The sequence below is a fragment of the Bufo gargarizans genome, chromosome 8 (assembly GCF_014858855.1).
Source record: "Bufo gargarizans isolate SCDJY-AF-19 chromosome 8, ASM1485885v1, whole genome shotgun sequence".
Classification (NCBI taxonomy): Eukaryota; Metazoa; Chordata; class Amphibia; order Anura; family Bufonidae; genus Bufo; species Bufo gargarizans.
The window spans coordinates 34,543,512-34,559,591 of NC_058087.1; the positions used below are offsets into that span (position 1 = coordinate 34,543,512).

At 43.3% G+C, this 16,080-nt stretch overlaps 1 protein-coding gene across 1 annotated transcript in view; it reads left to right on the forward strand.

The window, feature by feature from the left end:
* LOC122944381 (acetylcholine receptor subunit alpha-1-B) overlaps positions 1-669 on the forward strand; it is a 42,113-nt gene extending 41,444 nt beyond the window's left edge. Inside the window, exon 9 of the mRNA XM_044302579.1 lies at positions 144-669. Coding sequence (XP_044158514.1) covers positions 144-275 — 132 coding nt within the window. The 3' untranslated portion in view covers positions 276-669. The remainder of the gene's footprint in view (positions 1-143) is intronic.
* The last annotated feature ends 15,411 nt before the right edge of the window (positions 670-16,080 follow it).

The following is a 16,080-nucleotide window of genomic DNA, read 5'->3' on the forward strand; positions in this document are numbered from 1 at the left end:
GGGACTCTGGGCCACCATACCATTTCTGCCTATGTTGCCCTTGCGTGTGTGTAAGTCCCACCCCAAAAATTTCTGCCTACAATTCCTCTGGTGAGATTGTAATATTTCTGAAGTTTACCCTGTTTCTCACTTGATTTCCGCAGGCTTCAGAAGAATGGAAGTTTGTTGCGATGGTGCTGGATCACATTCTGCTTGCATTGTTCATGATTGTCTGTGTCATCGGAACATCGGCTGTCTTTGCAGGCCGCCTGATCGAACTTAATTCACAAGGTTGAATGCGACTGGAATTTTGGCACATTATTGCACAGCGCAAAAATTGGGAATGAAGCTGAGATGAAAGCAGACTGTATATTTAACTGATGATGCTGAAGTGACAGATACTAATGATGATGATGATGATGATGATGCAGACAATGGTCTACTGTTTCACACCGATAATAATCACTGATGTAAGATATTGTAAGATAACTGCTTGCTTTTTGGATGATGGGCTACTCCCAGTAGCTAACACATGAAACTTTATTTGTGGCATTATGAGGTTGCTTAAGTATAGCTTGTGTTTGTAGACATCAGCATAGAGTTTGGAAGATTATTTGTCACCAGACAAGGCCTTGTAGGGCTAGCTGAGCTACATGTAATGATACCTTTCACCTACTGACCCATTGAATCATTTTGGGGAAAAAAGTACTTTTAATCCATGTGCAAATGAGCAGTCAAGTGCACCAGGGGCGGACCTATGCTGCTCTGTGCACCTTTGCTCCTCCTGCAGGGCAAGATGAGATCTATGCAGGAACCTGGTCTCATCAATCAAGAAGGAGAGGGAGGGGCTGGTAGAGGAAGTAGGAGGAGCAAGGGTGCATAGAACAGCCTAGGCCCGCCCTTGGTGCACTTAAGTGCTCATTTGCATATGGATTAAAAGCACTTTTTCTCCAGAATGAAGGAACAGATCGCTATGTGAAGGGTAACATTATATTGAATTGAGCTAGCCCTACAAGGTATTTTGTCTGGTTTACCAGTGACCTTCCTGGTAGTGACAGGTTCACTTTAAATGGGTTATGCCATGATTGATGTAAAAAATAAAAATCAGACATCATATAGTATATGGAAATACTTTTCTAGAGATCTCCCCATTCATTGCTCCAATTGCTCTGCTAGATTATGTTCAGCCTAGTAGCTCGGGGAGCGTGTCCTTTTTACTGCAGCTCTCTCCCTGTAACTGCCACAGCTACGGCGGGTAGCAGCTGAAGATTTCAACTGAGCACGTTCGACCAGATCAGTGAGATGGACAAAAAAAAGTAAAAGAACAAACAGCAGGTGGCGCTATACATATATATTTTATTGAATAGCTCACTGGCTATACTAAATTTTTAATTACATGCAATTACAAAAGTATTTAGATCCAGGTGCTGGTTTTAAAAATGTAGAATATGATTCGTGATACAACCTCTTTAAGGAATTAATGGAATGCTATATTACTCTGTATTATGCATAGTGCAGGGCATGAGGGGCGGTGCATGACACAGAGGGCGTCTCCTTGTTGATCTTTGTCAATTCCAATAATAAAAGTATATTAGTGATTAGTAATGACCTTGAATGTACATATATCCTACCCGAGTGTGTTTGTAACTCCATACCATTAAAAAGCTTTCTATTTTCAATATGTCCTGAACTTTTCTTGTGTTGTGTCTGTGCTAACAATGCCTTCCCAGCAGAAGTCAGGGATCACATGTCTCGGGGGGCATGTGTCATCATTTTCATCCATTGATTTTAATGGATTTTAATGTTATTGTCCATTGCAGTCAAGTCAATGGTCAGGCTGAATGAGACGTCATGTAAGTAAAGTGATGTTTCGGTTTCAATCCTTTCTGTGGGGTCCCTTAATTGTTTATTCAGCATGGTCACATCAAATAACCCCTACGATTTGCAGCCATGCAGCCTTCTAGCACATAGCCAACATCTGGAAGTGCTTTGATCTGTAGAAATTCCTTGTCTTCCAGGGCTCAGTCTCATCTCTGGAGAATTTCCTGGGCTGAACCGGCACAACTCGCTTTCCAAATAAATACAATTTTCTGTAGTTTAACGGTTTAAAATGACTGAAATAAAATAAGAAAAACAAATTGCTTGATAGAAATGATAGAATAAACGTTAAAGGATACTGCATCAAACAATATTTGACCTCAGCTTTTGGGGCGAATTATCTTGAAAAGAAATGGGGCAACCTGCAACACCAGACGCCACACGTGGGTAAGAGTGGCGCTGTTTTAGAAAAAAAATAGACTCTTTTTTTTTCAATCCTTAAAAAAACCCTTTAAAGGGAGTCTGTCTTCTCTAAAATCAGTTTCAAATTAAGCCCACTGACATGTAGGGTAGGAGGCCTGTAACATAACCAGACCTTTCTCATGAAAATCTAATCTTCTGATCCTGAGAAATGTTCCTTTCAATCTTTATACAAATACGCTTTCTGGTGCACCGTAGGTGGGGCTGCTCTCTGTGGTGCACCGTAGGTGGGGCTGCTCTCTGTGGTGCACCATAGGTGGGGCTGCTCTCTGTGGTGCACCGTAGGTGGGGCTGCTCTCTGTGGTGCACCGTAGGTGGGGCTGCTCTCTGTGGTGCACCGTAGGTGGGGCTGCTCTCTTTGGTGCACCCAACCTACTTTATGTTATTGCATCTGCTCTGAGATACCAAGGACTGTCCACTGAACAAGAGGGGGAGGTGGTAGAAGGCATCATGGTGGAATGATGGTGCACAAAATGGAGCAGCCCTGCCCACAGTGCACCGAAACCTTATCTGCATAAAAAGAAACATTTCTTAAGATTGAGAAATGTAAGGTTATGTTTCAGGGCATCTATCCTACATGGCGGTATGCTTACTTTGAATCTTATTTTGGAGGTGAAAGATCACCTTTAGGCCTCATGCACACGGCCGTTTGGGTCCGCATCCGAGCTGCCATTTTTGCGGCTCGGATGCGGACCCATTTACTTCAATGGGGCCGCAAAAGATGCTGACAGCACTCCGTGTGCTGTCCGCATCCGTTGCTCCGTTCCGTGGCCTTGCAAAAAAAATAGAACATGTCCTATTCTTGTCCGTTTTGCGGGCAAGAATAGGCATTTCTACAATGGGCCGCCCGTTCCACAAATTGCGGAAGGCACACGGGCGGCTTCCGTTTTTTGCGCATCCGCGGTTTGCGGACCACAAAAAAAACAGAACGGTCGTGTGTATGAGGCCTTAAAGGAGTTTTCTAGGATTAGGGGAAAAAAGTCTGTTTCTTTATTTTTTTTTTTACATTAAACGTATATTTTAGAATTTTGCATTTTTTCTTTTTTTATGTCAGTATATTTAAAAATAAATCCTAAAATCCTGCAGTTTTCACACTGACCACTAGGACTAATAATATGATGACAATTCCTATTTTGTACAGATCACTTTTCACCTTTCAGCAGTCATCTCATTATCAAAGACAAAAACTTCTGTATAAATAACACAGGATCCATCATTCCTAATATATGAAGATTGTAGCTTATATATTCCCCTCCCTGCACAATGACCTTTGCGCAGGTCACAAAGCATGCCTAGAAAACTAACCCACAGAAATCACTGGGTCCCTTCCATTCTGTTTTGTGTATGTCCCATGAGGCTGCTGTAAAGCAGATCTCTAAATCCTGGTAAATACAGCTCAGCAGGGGCGTTGCTAGGTCAAAACATTCGGGGCCTGGGCCCCTGATGTTTTGTCCCGGGCCCCTGATGTTTTGTCCCAGGCCCCGAATGTCCTGCCTGTTAGATATAACTGTATTGCCGTCCTCAGGACAACAATACCATTGAATCTAATGCACTGCAAGAGCTGAAGGATCTGTGAAGACATCACAGGTCATGTGATTACTTCTAAATGCAGTAGCTAAAAAAGGACCTGGGATGATGTCACCATCATGTGACCAGCAGGAGAGGATAGGCTCAGCAGTGAAGAGAAGCCCTGGGAAGAGGCTGAGGTGAGGTCTGCTACATGAGGAGAGGTAAGTGAAGGATTACTCAGTGTGAGAGGCAGAGCAATGTTGAGAGTTGTAGTTATTTAACTGGGACTGTATGTTAGGGCTGAAGGGAGGGAAGATATTTACATGGGACAGTGGGGTGGAGTGATGTTAATTACATGGGACTGAAATTTGGAAATGGCTGGGGTAGGGTGATGTTATTTACATGGGACTGTATGTTGAGGGGTAATGTTATTTATATGGGACTGAATGTTGAAGGTAGCTGTGGGAGGGAGTGATATTATTTACATAGTATTGAATGTTAAGGGGTAATGTTATTTACATGGGACTGCATGTTGGAGGTGGCTGGGGAGGGGTGATTTTATTTACATGGGACTGTATGTTGAAGGTGTCTGGGAGAGGGAAGTGATGTTATTTATATGGGATTGAATATTGAGGAGGTGGTTATTTACATGGGACTGTATGTTGAAGGCGGCTGGGGAGGGGGTGATGTTATTTACATGGGACTGTATATTAGAAGGGGCAGGGGAGATGGTGTGATGTTATTTACATGGGACTGTATTTTGGAGGGGGCTGTAGATAGAGAGGGATGTTATTTACATGGGACTGTATATTGGAGGGGGCTGGAGAGATGGTGTGATGGTATTTATATGAGACTCTATGGCGGAGGGAGGGAAATAGTGTTATTTACATAGGACTGTATGGCGGCAGTGCTGAGGAATTATAATTTCTGAGGACACTAAACGGAGGAATATAACTACAGGGGGCACTGCAGGGAGCATTATAAATACTTGGGGAATTTCAGGGCGAGCATTATAACAGTAGGGGGCGATATTACTACAGGGGGCACTTCAGGCGGCATTATAAATACTTGGGGCGCTTCAGGATGAGCATTATAACAGTAGGGGGCAGTATAAATACTTGGGGCGCTTCAGGGTGAGCATTATAACAGTAGGGGGCGATATAACTACAGGTGGCACTGCAGGCAGCATTATAAATACTTGGGGCATTTCAGGGTGAGCATTATAGCAGTAGGGAGTAGTATAAATACTGGGGGCACTGTGGGGGCATTTTAAATGCAGGGGAATTTAGGCGTTCTTATTAGTACTGGGGGCTCTATAGGAGGGACTTATAGATCTGTATTATTTCTACTAAGAGCACTATGGGGGCTTTATTACTACTGAAGGTCTGTAGAGAGCTTTATTACCACTGGGGGAACAATAGGGGGCCTTATTTCTACTTGGGGCTCTGTGAGGCCATTATTAATACTGGAGGGCTCTTCTACTAATTGGGGCACTCTTGGTGAGCGTTATCACGGTTGGGGGCACTGTAGGGGGCAGTATTACTAATGAGGGCATTCTTTTGGAGCATTATCACTTTTGGGTCCAGTAGGGGGCAGTATTACTAATGAGAGCATTCTAGAAGGGAATTACTATTGGTGGGACTATGAGGAGCACTATTACTATGGGGGATACTCATTTTTCTTCAGAATAGTACAGAAATGTAAGGAAGCTAAGATGTCTGTGTGTCACACTCTGCAGAGATGAGGCGGCTGAGAGAAGTTGTCCGGACCGAACAGAGAAGATCTACATCCGAGGAGACGTCACCTGGGAGGCCCTGGATGTGACAGGTACGTGCTGCTATATAGCAAGTACAGCAAAATGTCTTCAGTGCTAGTGTTTGCTGGGCGGAAGGGGATGTGGTTGTTCAACTTAGAGAATTGGGCGATATGCATTGGTGCATTGATCTTTTGAGACCCTAGCAACACCCCTGCAGCTCAGACAAGATAGTTGCCCCATTAAACATGTAGAGAAAATATCATTTAAAAAATCTACACTCAAAAAATAAAAAATATAGTTAATAAATTCACTGTAAAGAAGAGCTGTCACCACCCCTGACATGTCTGTTTTAGTAACTTCTTGCATTTCCCATGTAATATTAATTCTGGAGCATCTACTCTTATGACTGTTAGTTTATTATTCATTCTAGAAGCTATGAATGAATTACCAGCAGTTTGCAGTGAGGGTCCAGCCGGATGTTACCATTTGGGGGGGTGTCCAAGCACTGTCTAACATGATCCAATCAGTGCTGCCAGTGTTTGTGCAGGGACCCCCCCCCCCCAACTGATAAAGTCTATCTGGACCTTCACGCCAAACTGCCAGTAATTAATTCATAACTTCTAGCAGGAATAATAAAGGAATGGCACAACATGGAGTCCTGGGAATAGATGCTCCAGAATTGTTATTATATGGGGAATGAAAGTAGTTACTGAAACAGACCTCTCAGGAGAGGTTGCAAGTCCTCTAAATTTGCTTGCACATTCTCATATAATCAAACCTTTCTTGCCCACTAGAGGGAGTGTGCCTGCAAAAACAGATTCATTTCAGAATTGGAGCTGTGACAAGTACGGGAGCAAGCACTGAATAGGGTGGGGTATAAAAGTCTCTAGTGTGTTTTTAGAATGAGAAATATCTTAAAGGCTGCATTTTTTACATTAGTGCCCTTTGGCTGTTACATTTATCTGGACACATGTGCGGCATGAACATTGATACAGTAGCACCAGTTCATTTGCATAGGGTTAAGTAGAGATATTTGCTGCCTGCAGTGCTGCTGGCCGCTTCCTCCACTGTAACATATGCATCATGCAGTGCTGCTGGCCGCTCCTCCACTGTAACATATGCATCATGCAGTGCTGCTGGCCGCTCCTCCACTGTAACATATGCATCATGCAGTGGGACAGACTGTTGGTTCACTTTACTGGATCCACATACAAGAGAAGCACTGAGGCGGAGTACCCCATTTTGCCGCATTCATATTTTTACGCATGAAATCTGCATTCTTTGCAGATTGGAGGTGTGCTGTCCATATCCACATCTTCATGTCCGTCCCACAAAAAAATGGAACGTGTCCTATTCTTCTCCGTTTTGCGGACAATGAGGCTTTGTAAATTGTGGCATGCACACGACTGTTACCCGTATTTTGCAGATCCGCAAAATACATACAATACGATTGTGTGCATGAGGCCTAACAGAAAAATGAGTGGCTCTGTTTATTCACCCATGTATGATGTTTCATTCTCCATCCTGGGACCTTTCTTCTTATTTTACAGCGTCGTCTTCACTTGTTGACTTGTGTGACGACTAATCCACTAAGAGCTCTGATGGATCCTACGGTGACGTTGGATCCTCACCGCGGTGGTTGTATATGAGAAGTACATACAGTAAAATGGTCTTCTATTGGGTGGTCCTCTCGAAGAAGACAACATACAGAAAAGATAAGGTCTAAATGGTGGTGGTCAAAGAGATGTTCTTTGGGAGAGGTTTCACAGTAAACGCGGCACATTAGAAGTCAATAGAATCTATAGGAATTCATCAGTGTCTATTTGCAGTTAGCTGTGACACTAATGTGGATGGAGGTTAAAATGAAGCTCATGCTACAGAGGAGCTTTTGATTTGGGTTGTGTTACAAAGGGTGATAGGGGTTACATCATGGCTCTATTTTACCTCTGTAGTAAATGTTGGGGTACCATGTTTGTGCCTAAACTCTTCTTCTTTTTAAGAGAATTATTACATCGTAATTATTTTCACATCCAAAATGAGTAAAGCACCAAATTCAGTTCTTGCCTAGGTATGTTTTTGTTTTCCAGGTTCCCCATAGGAATCTTTGGAAGGGGGAAAGGAAGTTCCTACTCGATGGGCAGTCCAGTGGCTAGAACTGTTGTCTTCTAGAAATGGGGTACTGGGTTCCTCTCTAACAATAAATCTGTATGTTACCCCCATGGGTTCCTCTCAATGGGGGTCGATTGAACTTTTCCTCCTGGCTTCAGAGGCTTCAAGCTGTGCCTCCACATCCATCAGAGCTGAAGGTGCTCTAGCTGGACTAGACAAAGCACGTCCAGCAGGGTAGTTGCCCTGCTTCGTTCCCCTAGCAGAGGGTAAGCTAGACTGACCCTAACCTGTCCCCACCCTACCTGCAGGAAATGCGACTCGGCCACTCATCCACAGGGGGGGGTAGAATGGAATAGACAGCTCCATTCTATGAGACTGTAGCTCTGCCGTGTTTCCTGCCACCTACTGTTGAACCAGGCACATTACATGATAACATAAACAGTTTCAAGAAATAGATATGCACAGTGTGATGGTCCTGCAATAAATATACAGAATGACATTAGATTAACCATAGAAGATAGTAGCAGGGTGCAGAAGTGGTAATGGCACTCTGGGTTATTACATGTGTATACAGAGAGAGCTGTCAATCACTGATAGGACCGCCTCCTGGACTTCAAAGCCCAGAGTGAACAGGAATTTATATACATGAAATACAAGTTTTACTGAATCTTTTCCCCATAAACCTATACATCAATCTGCTCAGCTCCTCCTGCTCTATAACCTGCTGCCTGTGGAATATTTCACATTTTTATAGTGACAGATTCCCTTTAAATGTGTATGAGGAACTCCTGGGTCTGGAGTCAGAAGTTCCGCATACACATTTAAAGGGAATCTGTCACTATAAAAATGTGAAATAATCCACAGGCAGCAGGTTATAGAGCAGGAGGAGCTGAGCAGATTGATGTATAGGTTTATGGGGAAAAGAAGGATCAGGTGAAATGAATATTGTTGCCACCATAAGTGTCTGCCAGTGGCTTTTTTCCCCTCTCCCCAATAAATACACATACATGTTCGGCCGAGACAAACATGCATGATGCATATGAGGGAGTTATGTGGGAGTCGGGAAAGATAACTATTTAAATTATTTAATGTGTATACGGTAGGTCCCTTTACACAGGACAATATAACATGGGGTTGGTGGGAAGGGACTTGCCCACAGGGGAACAGGTGAATCTCCTGGTGGGCCCCTGAGAAAGGTGGGCCCCCTGTCCACCAGCACAGCATCTCAAATAACCTATATCAATATAAAAAAACTGGGTAGATGCAGGCCAGCCAGTATCCTCTCTTACCTGGGACCCACCATTTGAAGTTGATGCAGAGACCCCCCTTAATCAGTCATCTTGTAACGTCTTGCTGCTGTCTGCCTCTGTGTGGGCAGGTAATATTTACATGTCACTGTACAGTGGGCCCCCAGAATAAATTTTACTGCTGGGCCCTAGGCATCCCGGTCCGACGCTGCTTCCGACCATGTGCCTGCTGGTCAGTGAAGGAGACTGCTGCCTTCACATGCAGCGATCTCCTCCACAGTAATGCCATCGCTCGCCCAATGCAGAATCATTGTTTGCCTGATGTTTAGACGGAACAATCTCTTGCCTGCAAACTACGATTTAAGTGACCGCATGAAAGATCGCCAGATAATCGGTAATGAGTGCAGTGGCATAGCGTGGGCTGCCAGCACCCGGGGCTAGCCAAGTATTGCGCCCCCCTACCTGTGGCCACGCGACTTTTACAGATAATGCAGTAGATATCACCTGCAGTCCTATGTAACAGCACAGATAACACAGGGATAACTCTCTGAGTACAGATAATGCAGTAGATGGGTGTGAGGTTCCAGAATTCAGAACACGCACAGTGTGACCTGAGGTCTGGGGCCGGGCTGAGGCAGTGTGGGCCAAATTCTATATTCATCTCCCCCAACCCTGCCTTGAAACAAATATTTGGATGGACATTACATATATTATCATTGTTGGGACTTTCACCTGGGTAAGGTAATTTTAACAACAATATTAACTGATGCCTAACTAGGCAGGGAACCCATCTTGACCCAGGTTAATTGATACTTCACTTTTATTTTGATAAGTATTAACCTGAATGAAGTAAATATGTGAACGTGTAACTTATCTTTATTAATTGTTCCTACAAACAAACAAAAAAGTTTAAAAATACAGGTCCCACACCTGTAGATGAACACTGCTAATGACTTATGAAGACTGACTATTTAATTAATCGCACTGTTAAAGTGTAGTCCATCTGGACTAGTTACAGCTGCTTCACTGTGAAGTGGGAGACTGTGTGTTAAAAACTACAACTGCCCCCCGACATGTTTCGCCAGAACTCTGGCTTCTTCAGGGGAAATGGGCAGCAAATGGTTGATCATCTACAGGTGTGGGACCACTAGTCATCAGTCCTTGAGCTGACCTGCTGAGTGTATGGGTGCAGGGTGCATCCCTTGTCGGTGGTGTGACGTTTCAAGGTTCCCACTACTATACATGGTCAAACTGACAGCAGCATAAAACTAGTAACAGTCCCACAAATGGTGACACTGTAGCAATTTGCTATCAATGTGAGAGGGTGGGAGTCAGTGCACCCGCCCGTTCCCTCTTCACTACCTAACACTACTATCCACTAGTGCAGTGTGGACTATATTTTTAAACTTTTTTTTGGTTTGTAGGAACAATTAATAAAGATAAGTTACACGTTCACATATTTACTTCATTCAGGTTAATACGTATCAAAATAAAAGTGAAGTATCAATTAACCTGGGTCAAGATTGGTTCCCTGCCTAGTTAGGCATCAGTTAATATTGACATTACATACATTGCTATAAAATATACAGTAGAATACAGCAGCACATGCCTCTTACATCCTGTGATGTAGACTCTTTCCTCAGCGTCTTCATTCGGAGATAAAACCGCCATGACACCTTCTTTCAGCTGCTTCTAGTCTCTGCAGGGTTTCACAAAAAAAAAATAGTTTAGATTCCTTGGTGCGGTGCTCGGGCTCAGACATGTCCTCCATAGTAGGACATGTTGGCTAATCTCTCAATTTTGACATCAGTTTGAGGGTTTAGTAAGACCGCAGAGTGCACCTGTCTTTGGAAATATTATTATATTGTTATATTGGTTATTACATCCACATAATTGCTATCTTGTGTAGGATGTTTATTGTGGTACTTGTGGTCCGCTGCGGGCATCCTCCACTGTATGCATTTTTGCAGGGGATCACCATTAGCAACAGGCCACAAGTGCAGGATTTGCTCCCCTGTATATATATGCACAACTGCATGTGGGTTTGAGCACCTCCTGCTAATACCACTCCATTCTTTTCAGTTTGTTTGTATAGAGATTCCTGGAGGTGTATAAACTCCAATTTAAATGTGCCTGTTTTCGATCTACAGACTACATTTAGGTGCACCCGTGAGGCCTGGGCCTTATCAGTCTTGAGTGGGACTCGCAGACTCCTCCCTCCTCCCATTGCTAGCATGGTTACATGCTGGAGGTAACTGGTGAGCTGTTTGTGAGTCGGCCTCATGCTCCTGTAATTCGCCCACTGGCCCCTTGTATTGCCCATACGGCTCAGGTAAGTGAGTGTTAGGACCCGAGCTACTTGAGAAACCTTGGGCTCAGACATGTCCTCCATATTAGGATATGTTGGCTAATCTCTCAACTCAGTTTGAGCGTTTAGTAACACCGCAGAGAGCACCTGTCTTTGCTAATATTATTAGATTCCGCACTTTACTATCATCCTCAGATTAATGACCTCCGCTCCCCACGTAGTGCCCATAAATATAATACCCTCTGTATAATTTAATATATAATGGCCCCTCTGTATTATTATTATATTGGCCCCCTCTGTATTATAGTAATAATTATGACCCCCTCTGTGTTATAGTCATAATTATGGCCCCCTCTGTATTATAGTATAATAATGTCCCCCTCTGTATTATAGTAATAATTATGGCCCCCTCTTTAGTATTGTAAGAATAATTGCCTCCTTTGTATAATGCCCCCACCCCATAGTGCCCCCATTATGGCCTGCCTATTAAAAAAATAATAATAATACTTACCTGTTACCTCTCTTCATCGCCTCTTGTAGCCTGTGTTCAGGCATCCCGGCGCAGGCAGTCATGAACACATCACCGTGCCCTCCTGCGCCACGTCATCTCGAGAGTCCCGGCGCAGGTGGTCACAGGGACACTAGCCTGAAGCCTATGAAGAAGAACGGAGGGGAAGGGAGCCATAGGCTCCCGTGGCCCTCATTGAAGTGCCTGCTGCCTGGCGCCCCGTGTGCTATGCCACTGAATGAGTGTTACTATGAATGCTTGTTAGCTATTACCTGGCGATTCTCAGCCTGTGTAAAGGGCCCTTATGGCCATCTTTACTCTCCTCAGACATTGTTACAGCAGGTTAGAGTAAGTGTGAAAAGGGGCCAAATAGGAGGTAAGTGCATTAGAAAGAAAGATCACTTGAGGATCTCTCAGTCCCTCAGTGGGCCAATCTCAAAAAGTGACACTTGTGGGGGGTCTTGTTATAATCTTTGCGTCGTGACCCATTTCCATGAAGTTATGCCACTGTCTGTACAGTATCTTATAAGCAGTTTTTAGGTCTGTGCCTGTCCTTGGGTAACTGGTGGGGATGTTCCATTGAAAAAAACACAGAACATAACAGCAGTCTCAAGGCACTAAATGCAAAATGTATCTATAAACCAATACCACATTTGATCTGATAAATAAATATGAGGTTCTTAGCAAACATATTTTGATCAAAAAATATTTGGGCCCACCCAACATGGCAAGGTGACCTAAAACCAGGTGGAACCTACTTTATTTAATACCTATCTCTCTGCCAGTGGGCATCTAAATTCAGGAGAGCAGACCAAACACATATACTGTGCTGCTACAATTGTTACCTCTGTGTGCCATCAGGCATCCAACGAGAGGAAGAGCAAACTCAGCCATAATGTATCACAGTAAATAAAGCATTTGTGGAATGGATGGGATGACAGGAGTGCATTCAGACATGGAAGCGGTCACACCGCATCCGTGTGTCTATTTGTAATATCTTGCAGGATGTGTTTAGCATTTTTGTGTTTTGCCTTTGTAGTACATACATGGAGGTGTGGCCGCCTCCATGTCTGAATGCCCTCCTATCATCCCATCCACTCAACAAATGCTTTTAATTAGTGTGATACATGTAGCTGAGTTTGCTCTTCCTCTCGTTGGATGCCTGATGGCACACAGAGGTAACAACTGTAGCAACACAGTATGTGTGTGGGGTCTGTTCTGCCGAATTTATATACCCACTGGCATAGAGATAGGTGTTAAATGGAATATGTTCCTGTCTGGATTGAGGTCACCTTGCCGTGGTGGGTGGGCTCAGATATCTTTGATTAAAATATATTTACTAAGAACCTCATGTTTATCAGATAAAATGTTTTCTCTTTAATTGTGGCCATGCACATCCGCATATCTATTTCTCATGTCGTGCAGGATGTGTTTATCATTTTTGTGTTTGGTTTTTTGGATGCTCCATTGAACCCTTACATGCAGATCACTTTGCAAAAAAAGGGTTGCTCCCTGCAAAAGAGGAAGCATGTTCTAAATTGTGCAAAATGTTCTGTCGGTGCTATAGAAAAAACTTACAAATATAGTTAATAAAAAGAAGCTGGGAGGAGAAGCAGGCACACAGGAGTCAGCCTGCATCTAACACTGTAAGTTCCATTTTCAGGATCCACAGGTCCCCTGCAATGTACTAGCAGATCATATGTGGTCTATTCCTTTAGAGGATGTGCCACGATACACTGTGGCATGCTTGTTTGAAAATAGTGGCTGAGACAACTTCAGTCTGCAGGAAAAATTTGCAGCTCCAGTCCTGCTTTTTACTGCATGTAAGACTTCTTTCACACATCCATGTCCGTCATGACATCCATGACAAGATGGTCAGTGGTTCATCCAAGAACATGTCTGTGAACGATCCGTGTTTGGTCCATGCCCTCCGTTTGTCATCAACATTCCACATACACTGCTTTACTGAAAGTGAATTTCCAGCCCATATACTAGCAACGATCTGTGAAAACCATGGACCAAACATGAATGGCATCTGTGTTGTGTCCGTGGTTTTCACGGACCCATAGACTACAATGTGCATGAGGGATCTGTAATCTTAAACAAAAATAGGGCATGTTTCCATAGTGTCACCACGGACCTACGGTCTGTGGAAAACCACTGATGTGTGACACATGAAAGTCAATGAATAGGTGAGTGGACCATAGATGCCACGGATAGCACACGTCCGAGATTCAATGACATGTGAAAGAGGCCTTATTGAGACTGTCATATTACAAATATGGCTGTACCTCACGTGAAGAGCAATCAATATTTTCCTGGAGGCGTGAAAAGCATATCTACCATGGGTGATGTTGGGAGGAGCATCCTTAGGCGTTCTTTTAATGGCGTGGCAATGGGGCAGGCAGAGGGCACTTTGTGGCACATAACAAAACTTTACTGTACATGTATAAACACAGTTCTCTTCACAGGAGGGCATGGTACTTGATAACATTGCATAACCACATATTCAGGGCACAGTATGCTTAACAGTTAGTCTCTCGATGAAGGCATATATTCTTGGCAGTTATAAAAGTCTTTTGACCCTTTAATGAACAGGCCTCAAAAGGTTTTAATGAGTGCATCTGGTGGTTTAACGGTCCTCACTTTTTATTTGCACGACTACCAAAATAATTTTTGCAACATTTTTTAGGACACAGCAAGGGAAGAGAACTTTTTTTTTCCTTTTTAGCTTTATTAGCTTCTTATTCTTTAAATCTGCAAAATAAATTCCGCCTTATGTTGTGTGTATTTGGTCACAACTTTTTAATGTGCTTTAACTATGAATGTTGAACGAAGATGACATTTATATTACAACTGGGAGTGGTGTCAGTCCTTATAGGCTAGCGCCAACATATTCCGCTGCACTTTACAGACATCATCATCACTCGCCCTCCCCAGAGGAGCTCACAGTCAGTTTCAGTATAGAAGGATACCCATGGACACACGGGCAGAACATAGAAACCATGCAGATCTTGTCCTTGGTTGTATTTGAACCTAGGACCCCAGCTCTCCAAGGCAACATCACTAACTACTTTTTATTTAACTCGGGCAACCCCTTTAGGTTTCACTGTTCATTACTGTCAAAAAGACCACGCTTATGGCATACATTTGGCACATAGAAATCGATGAGCGTGCTATGGGATCATATCTGGATATTGCAGCTGAAGCCCATAAATATGGTGTGAATATAGCACTGTACCTTCCTTGAAGAAGCTAGGAAGAAAGTGTAATCTACTATGCAGACATGGACATAGTAACATCATATGCGCAGAGGATTAGTAACCTCCTGTGTTGGTTGGTACATGCGTCACAGGAGCAAACAGTAGAAGTCATCAGTCAGTATACAACACGTGTCTCTTCCTGTAGACTCTACGTTCCGGTCTCTCTATACTGGTTTCACAATATACATTTTGCTCCCATTTAAGATCCGGAGGTACATTATAGTTTGTGTATAGCACAACCTGTTAGGTCAACCACAAGCGATGTTACACCGGTGCTGCTAATTCTGTTAGCGACGAAGTGACTTCAGTTTTCTAATTTTACTCTTCACAGTAGCTGTAAAACCATTTCCTTTTTCTGTACTCTGGTTTCCTGTTATCTTTATGGGGCTTGGCTATAGAAACTGCTGAAAGACAAGCTTGTGCGTGCAAAAATGCAAATAAACTATCTTATAACCCAAAGGACGTGCGCAAATACACAATTCAAAAGGCAGAGGAGCTCAGATGGTTAAAGAAATTCAAGGCCCAGAAAAGCATTGAAATGACACGTCTCTCCCTGTCACCTCTGGCCACACAGACCATCAACATATTATCTCCGATGTAAAAGCTTGGCACATTGGTATAATGTGGAGTCCTTGGTGACCCAGATGTTTAGTGTCCATACTCGGCCACACAGTGCTTCATGGGCTTACTTCTACTACCAGTCATTTACTAATGATTCTGCTGTCATTTCTATGACCATTGATGGTAGTACAATCATGGATCTCTAGCATAATAATAATTGCATCCCTGGTGGTCCAGTTTCTCTAATTACCTTCTAATCCCTATCTCTTGTGGGCAAGCAGTTTTAATTGCTAATCCCTATCTCTGGTGGTCCAGTGGTTCTGGTTACCTGTTAATCATTATCACTGGTGGTACAGTTGTTCTACTTATGTGCTAATCCTTATCTCTGGAGGTCCAGGGGTTATTATAATTACCTGCTAATCCTTATCTCTGGAGGTCCAGGGGTTATTATAATTACCTGCTAAACCTTATCTCTGGTGGTCCAGGGATTATAATTACCTGCTAATCCTTATCTCTGCTGGTCCACGGATTATAATTACCTG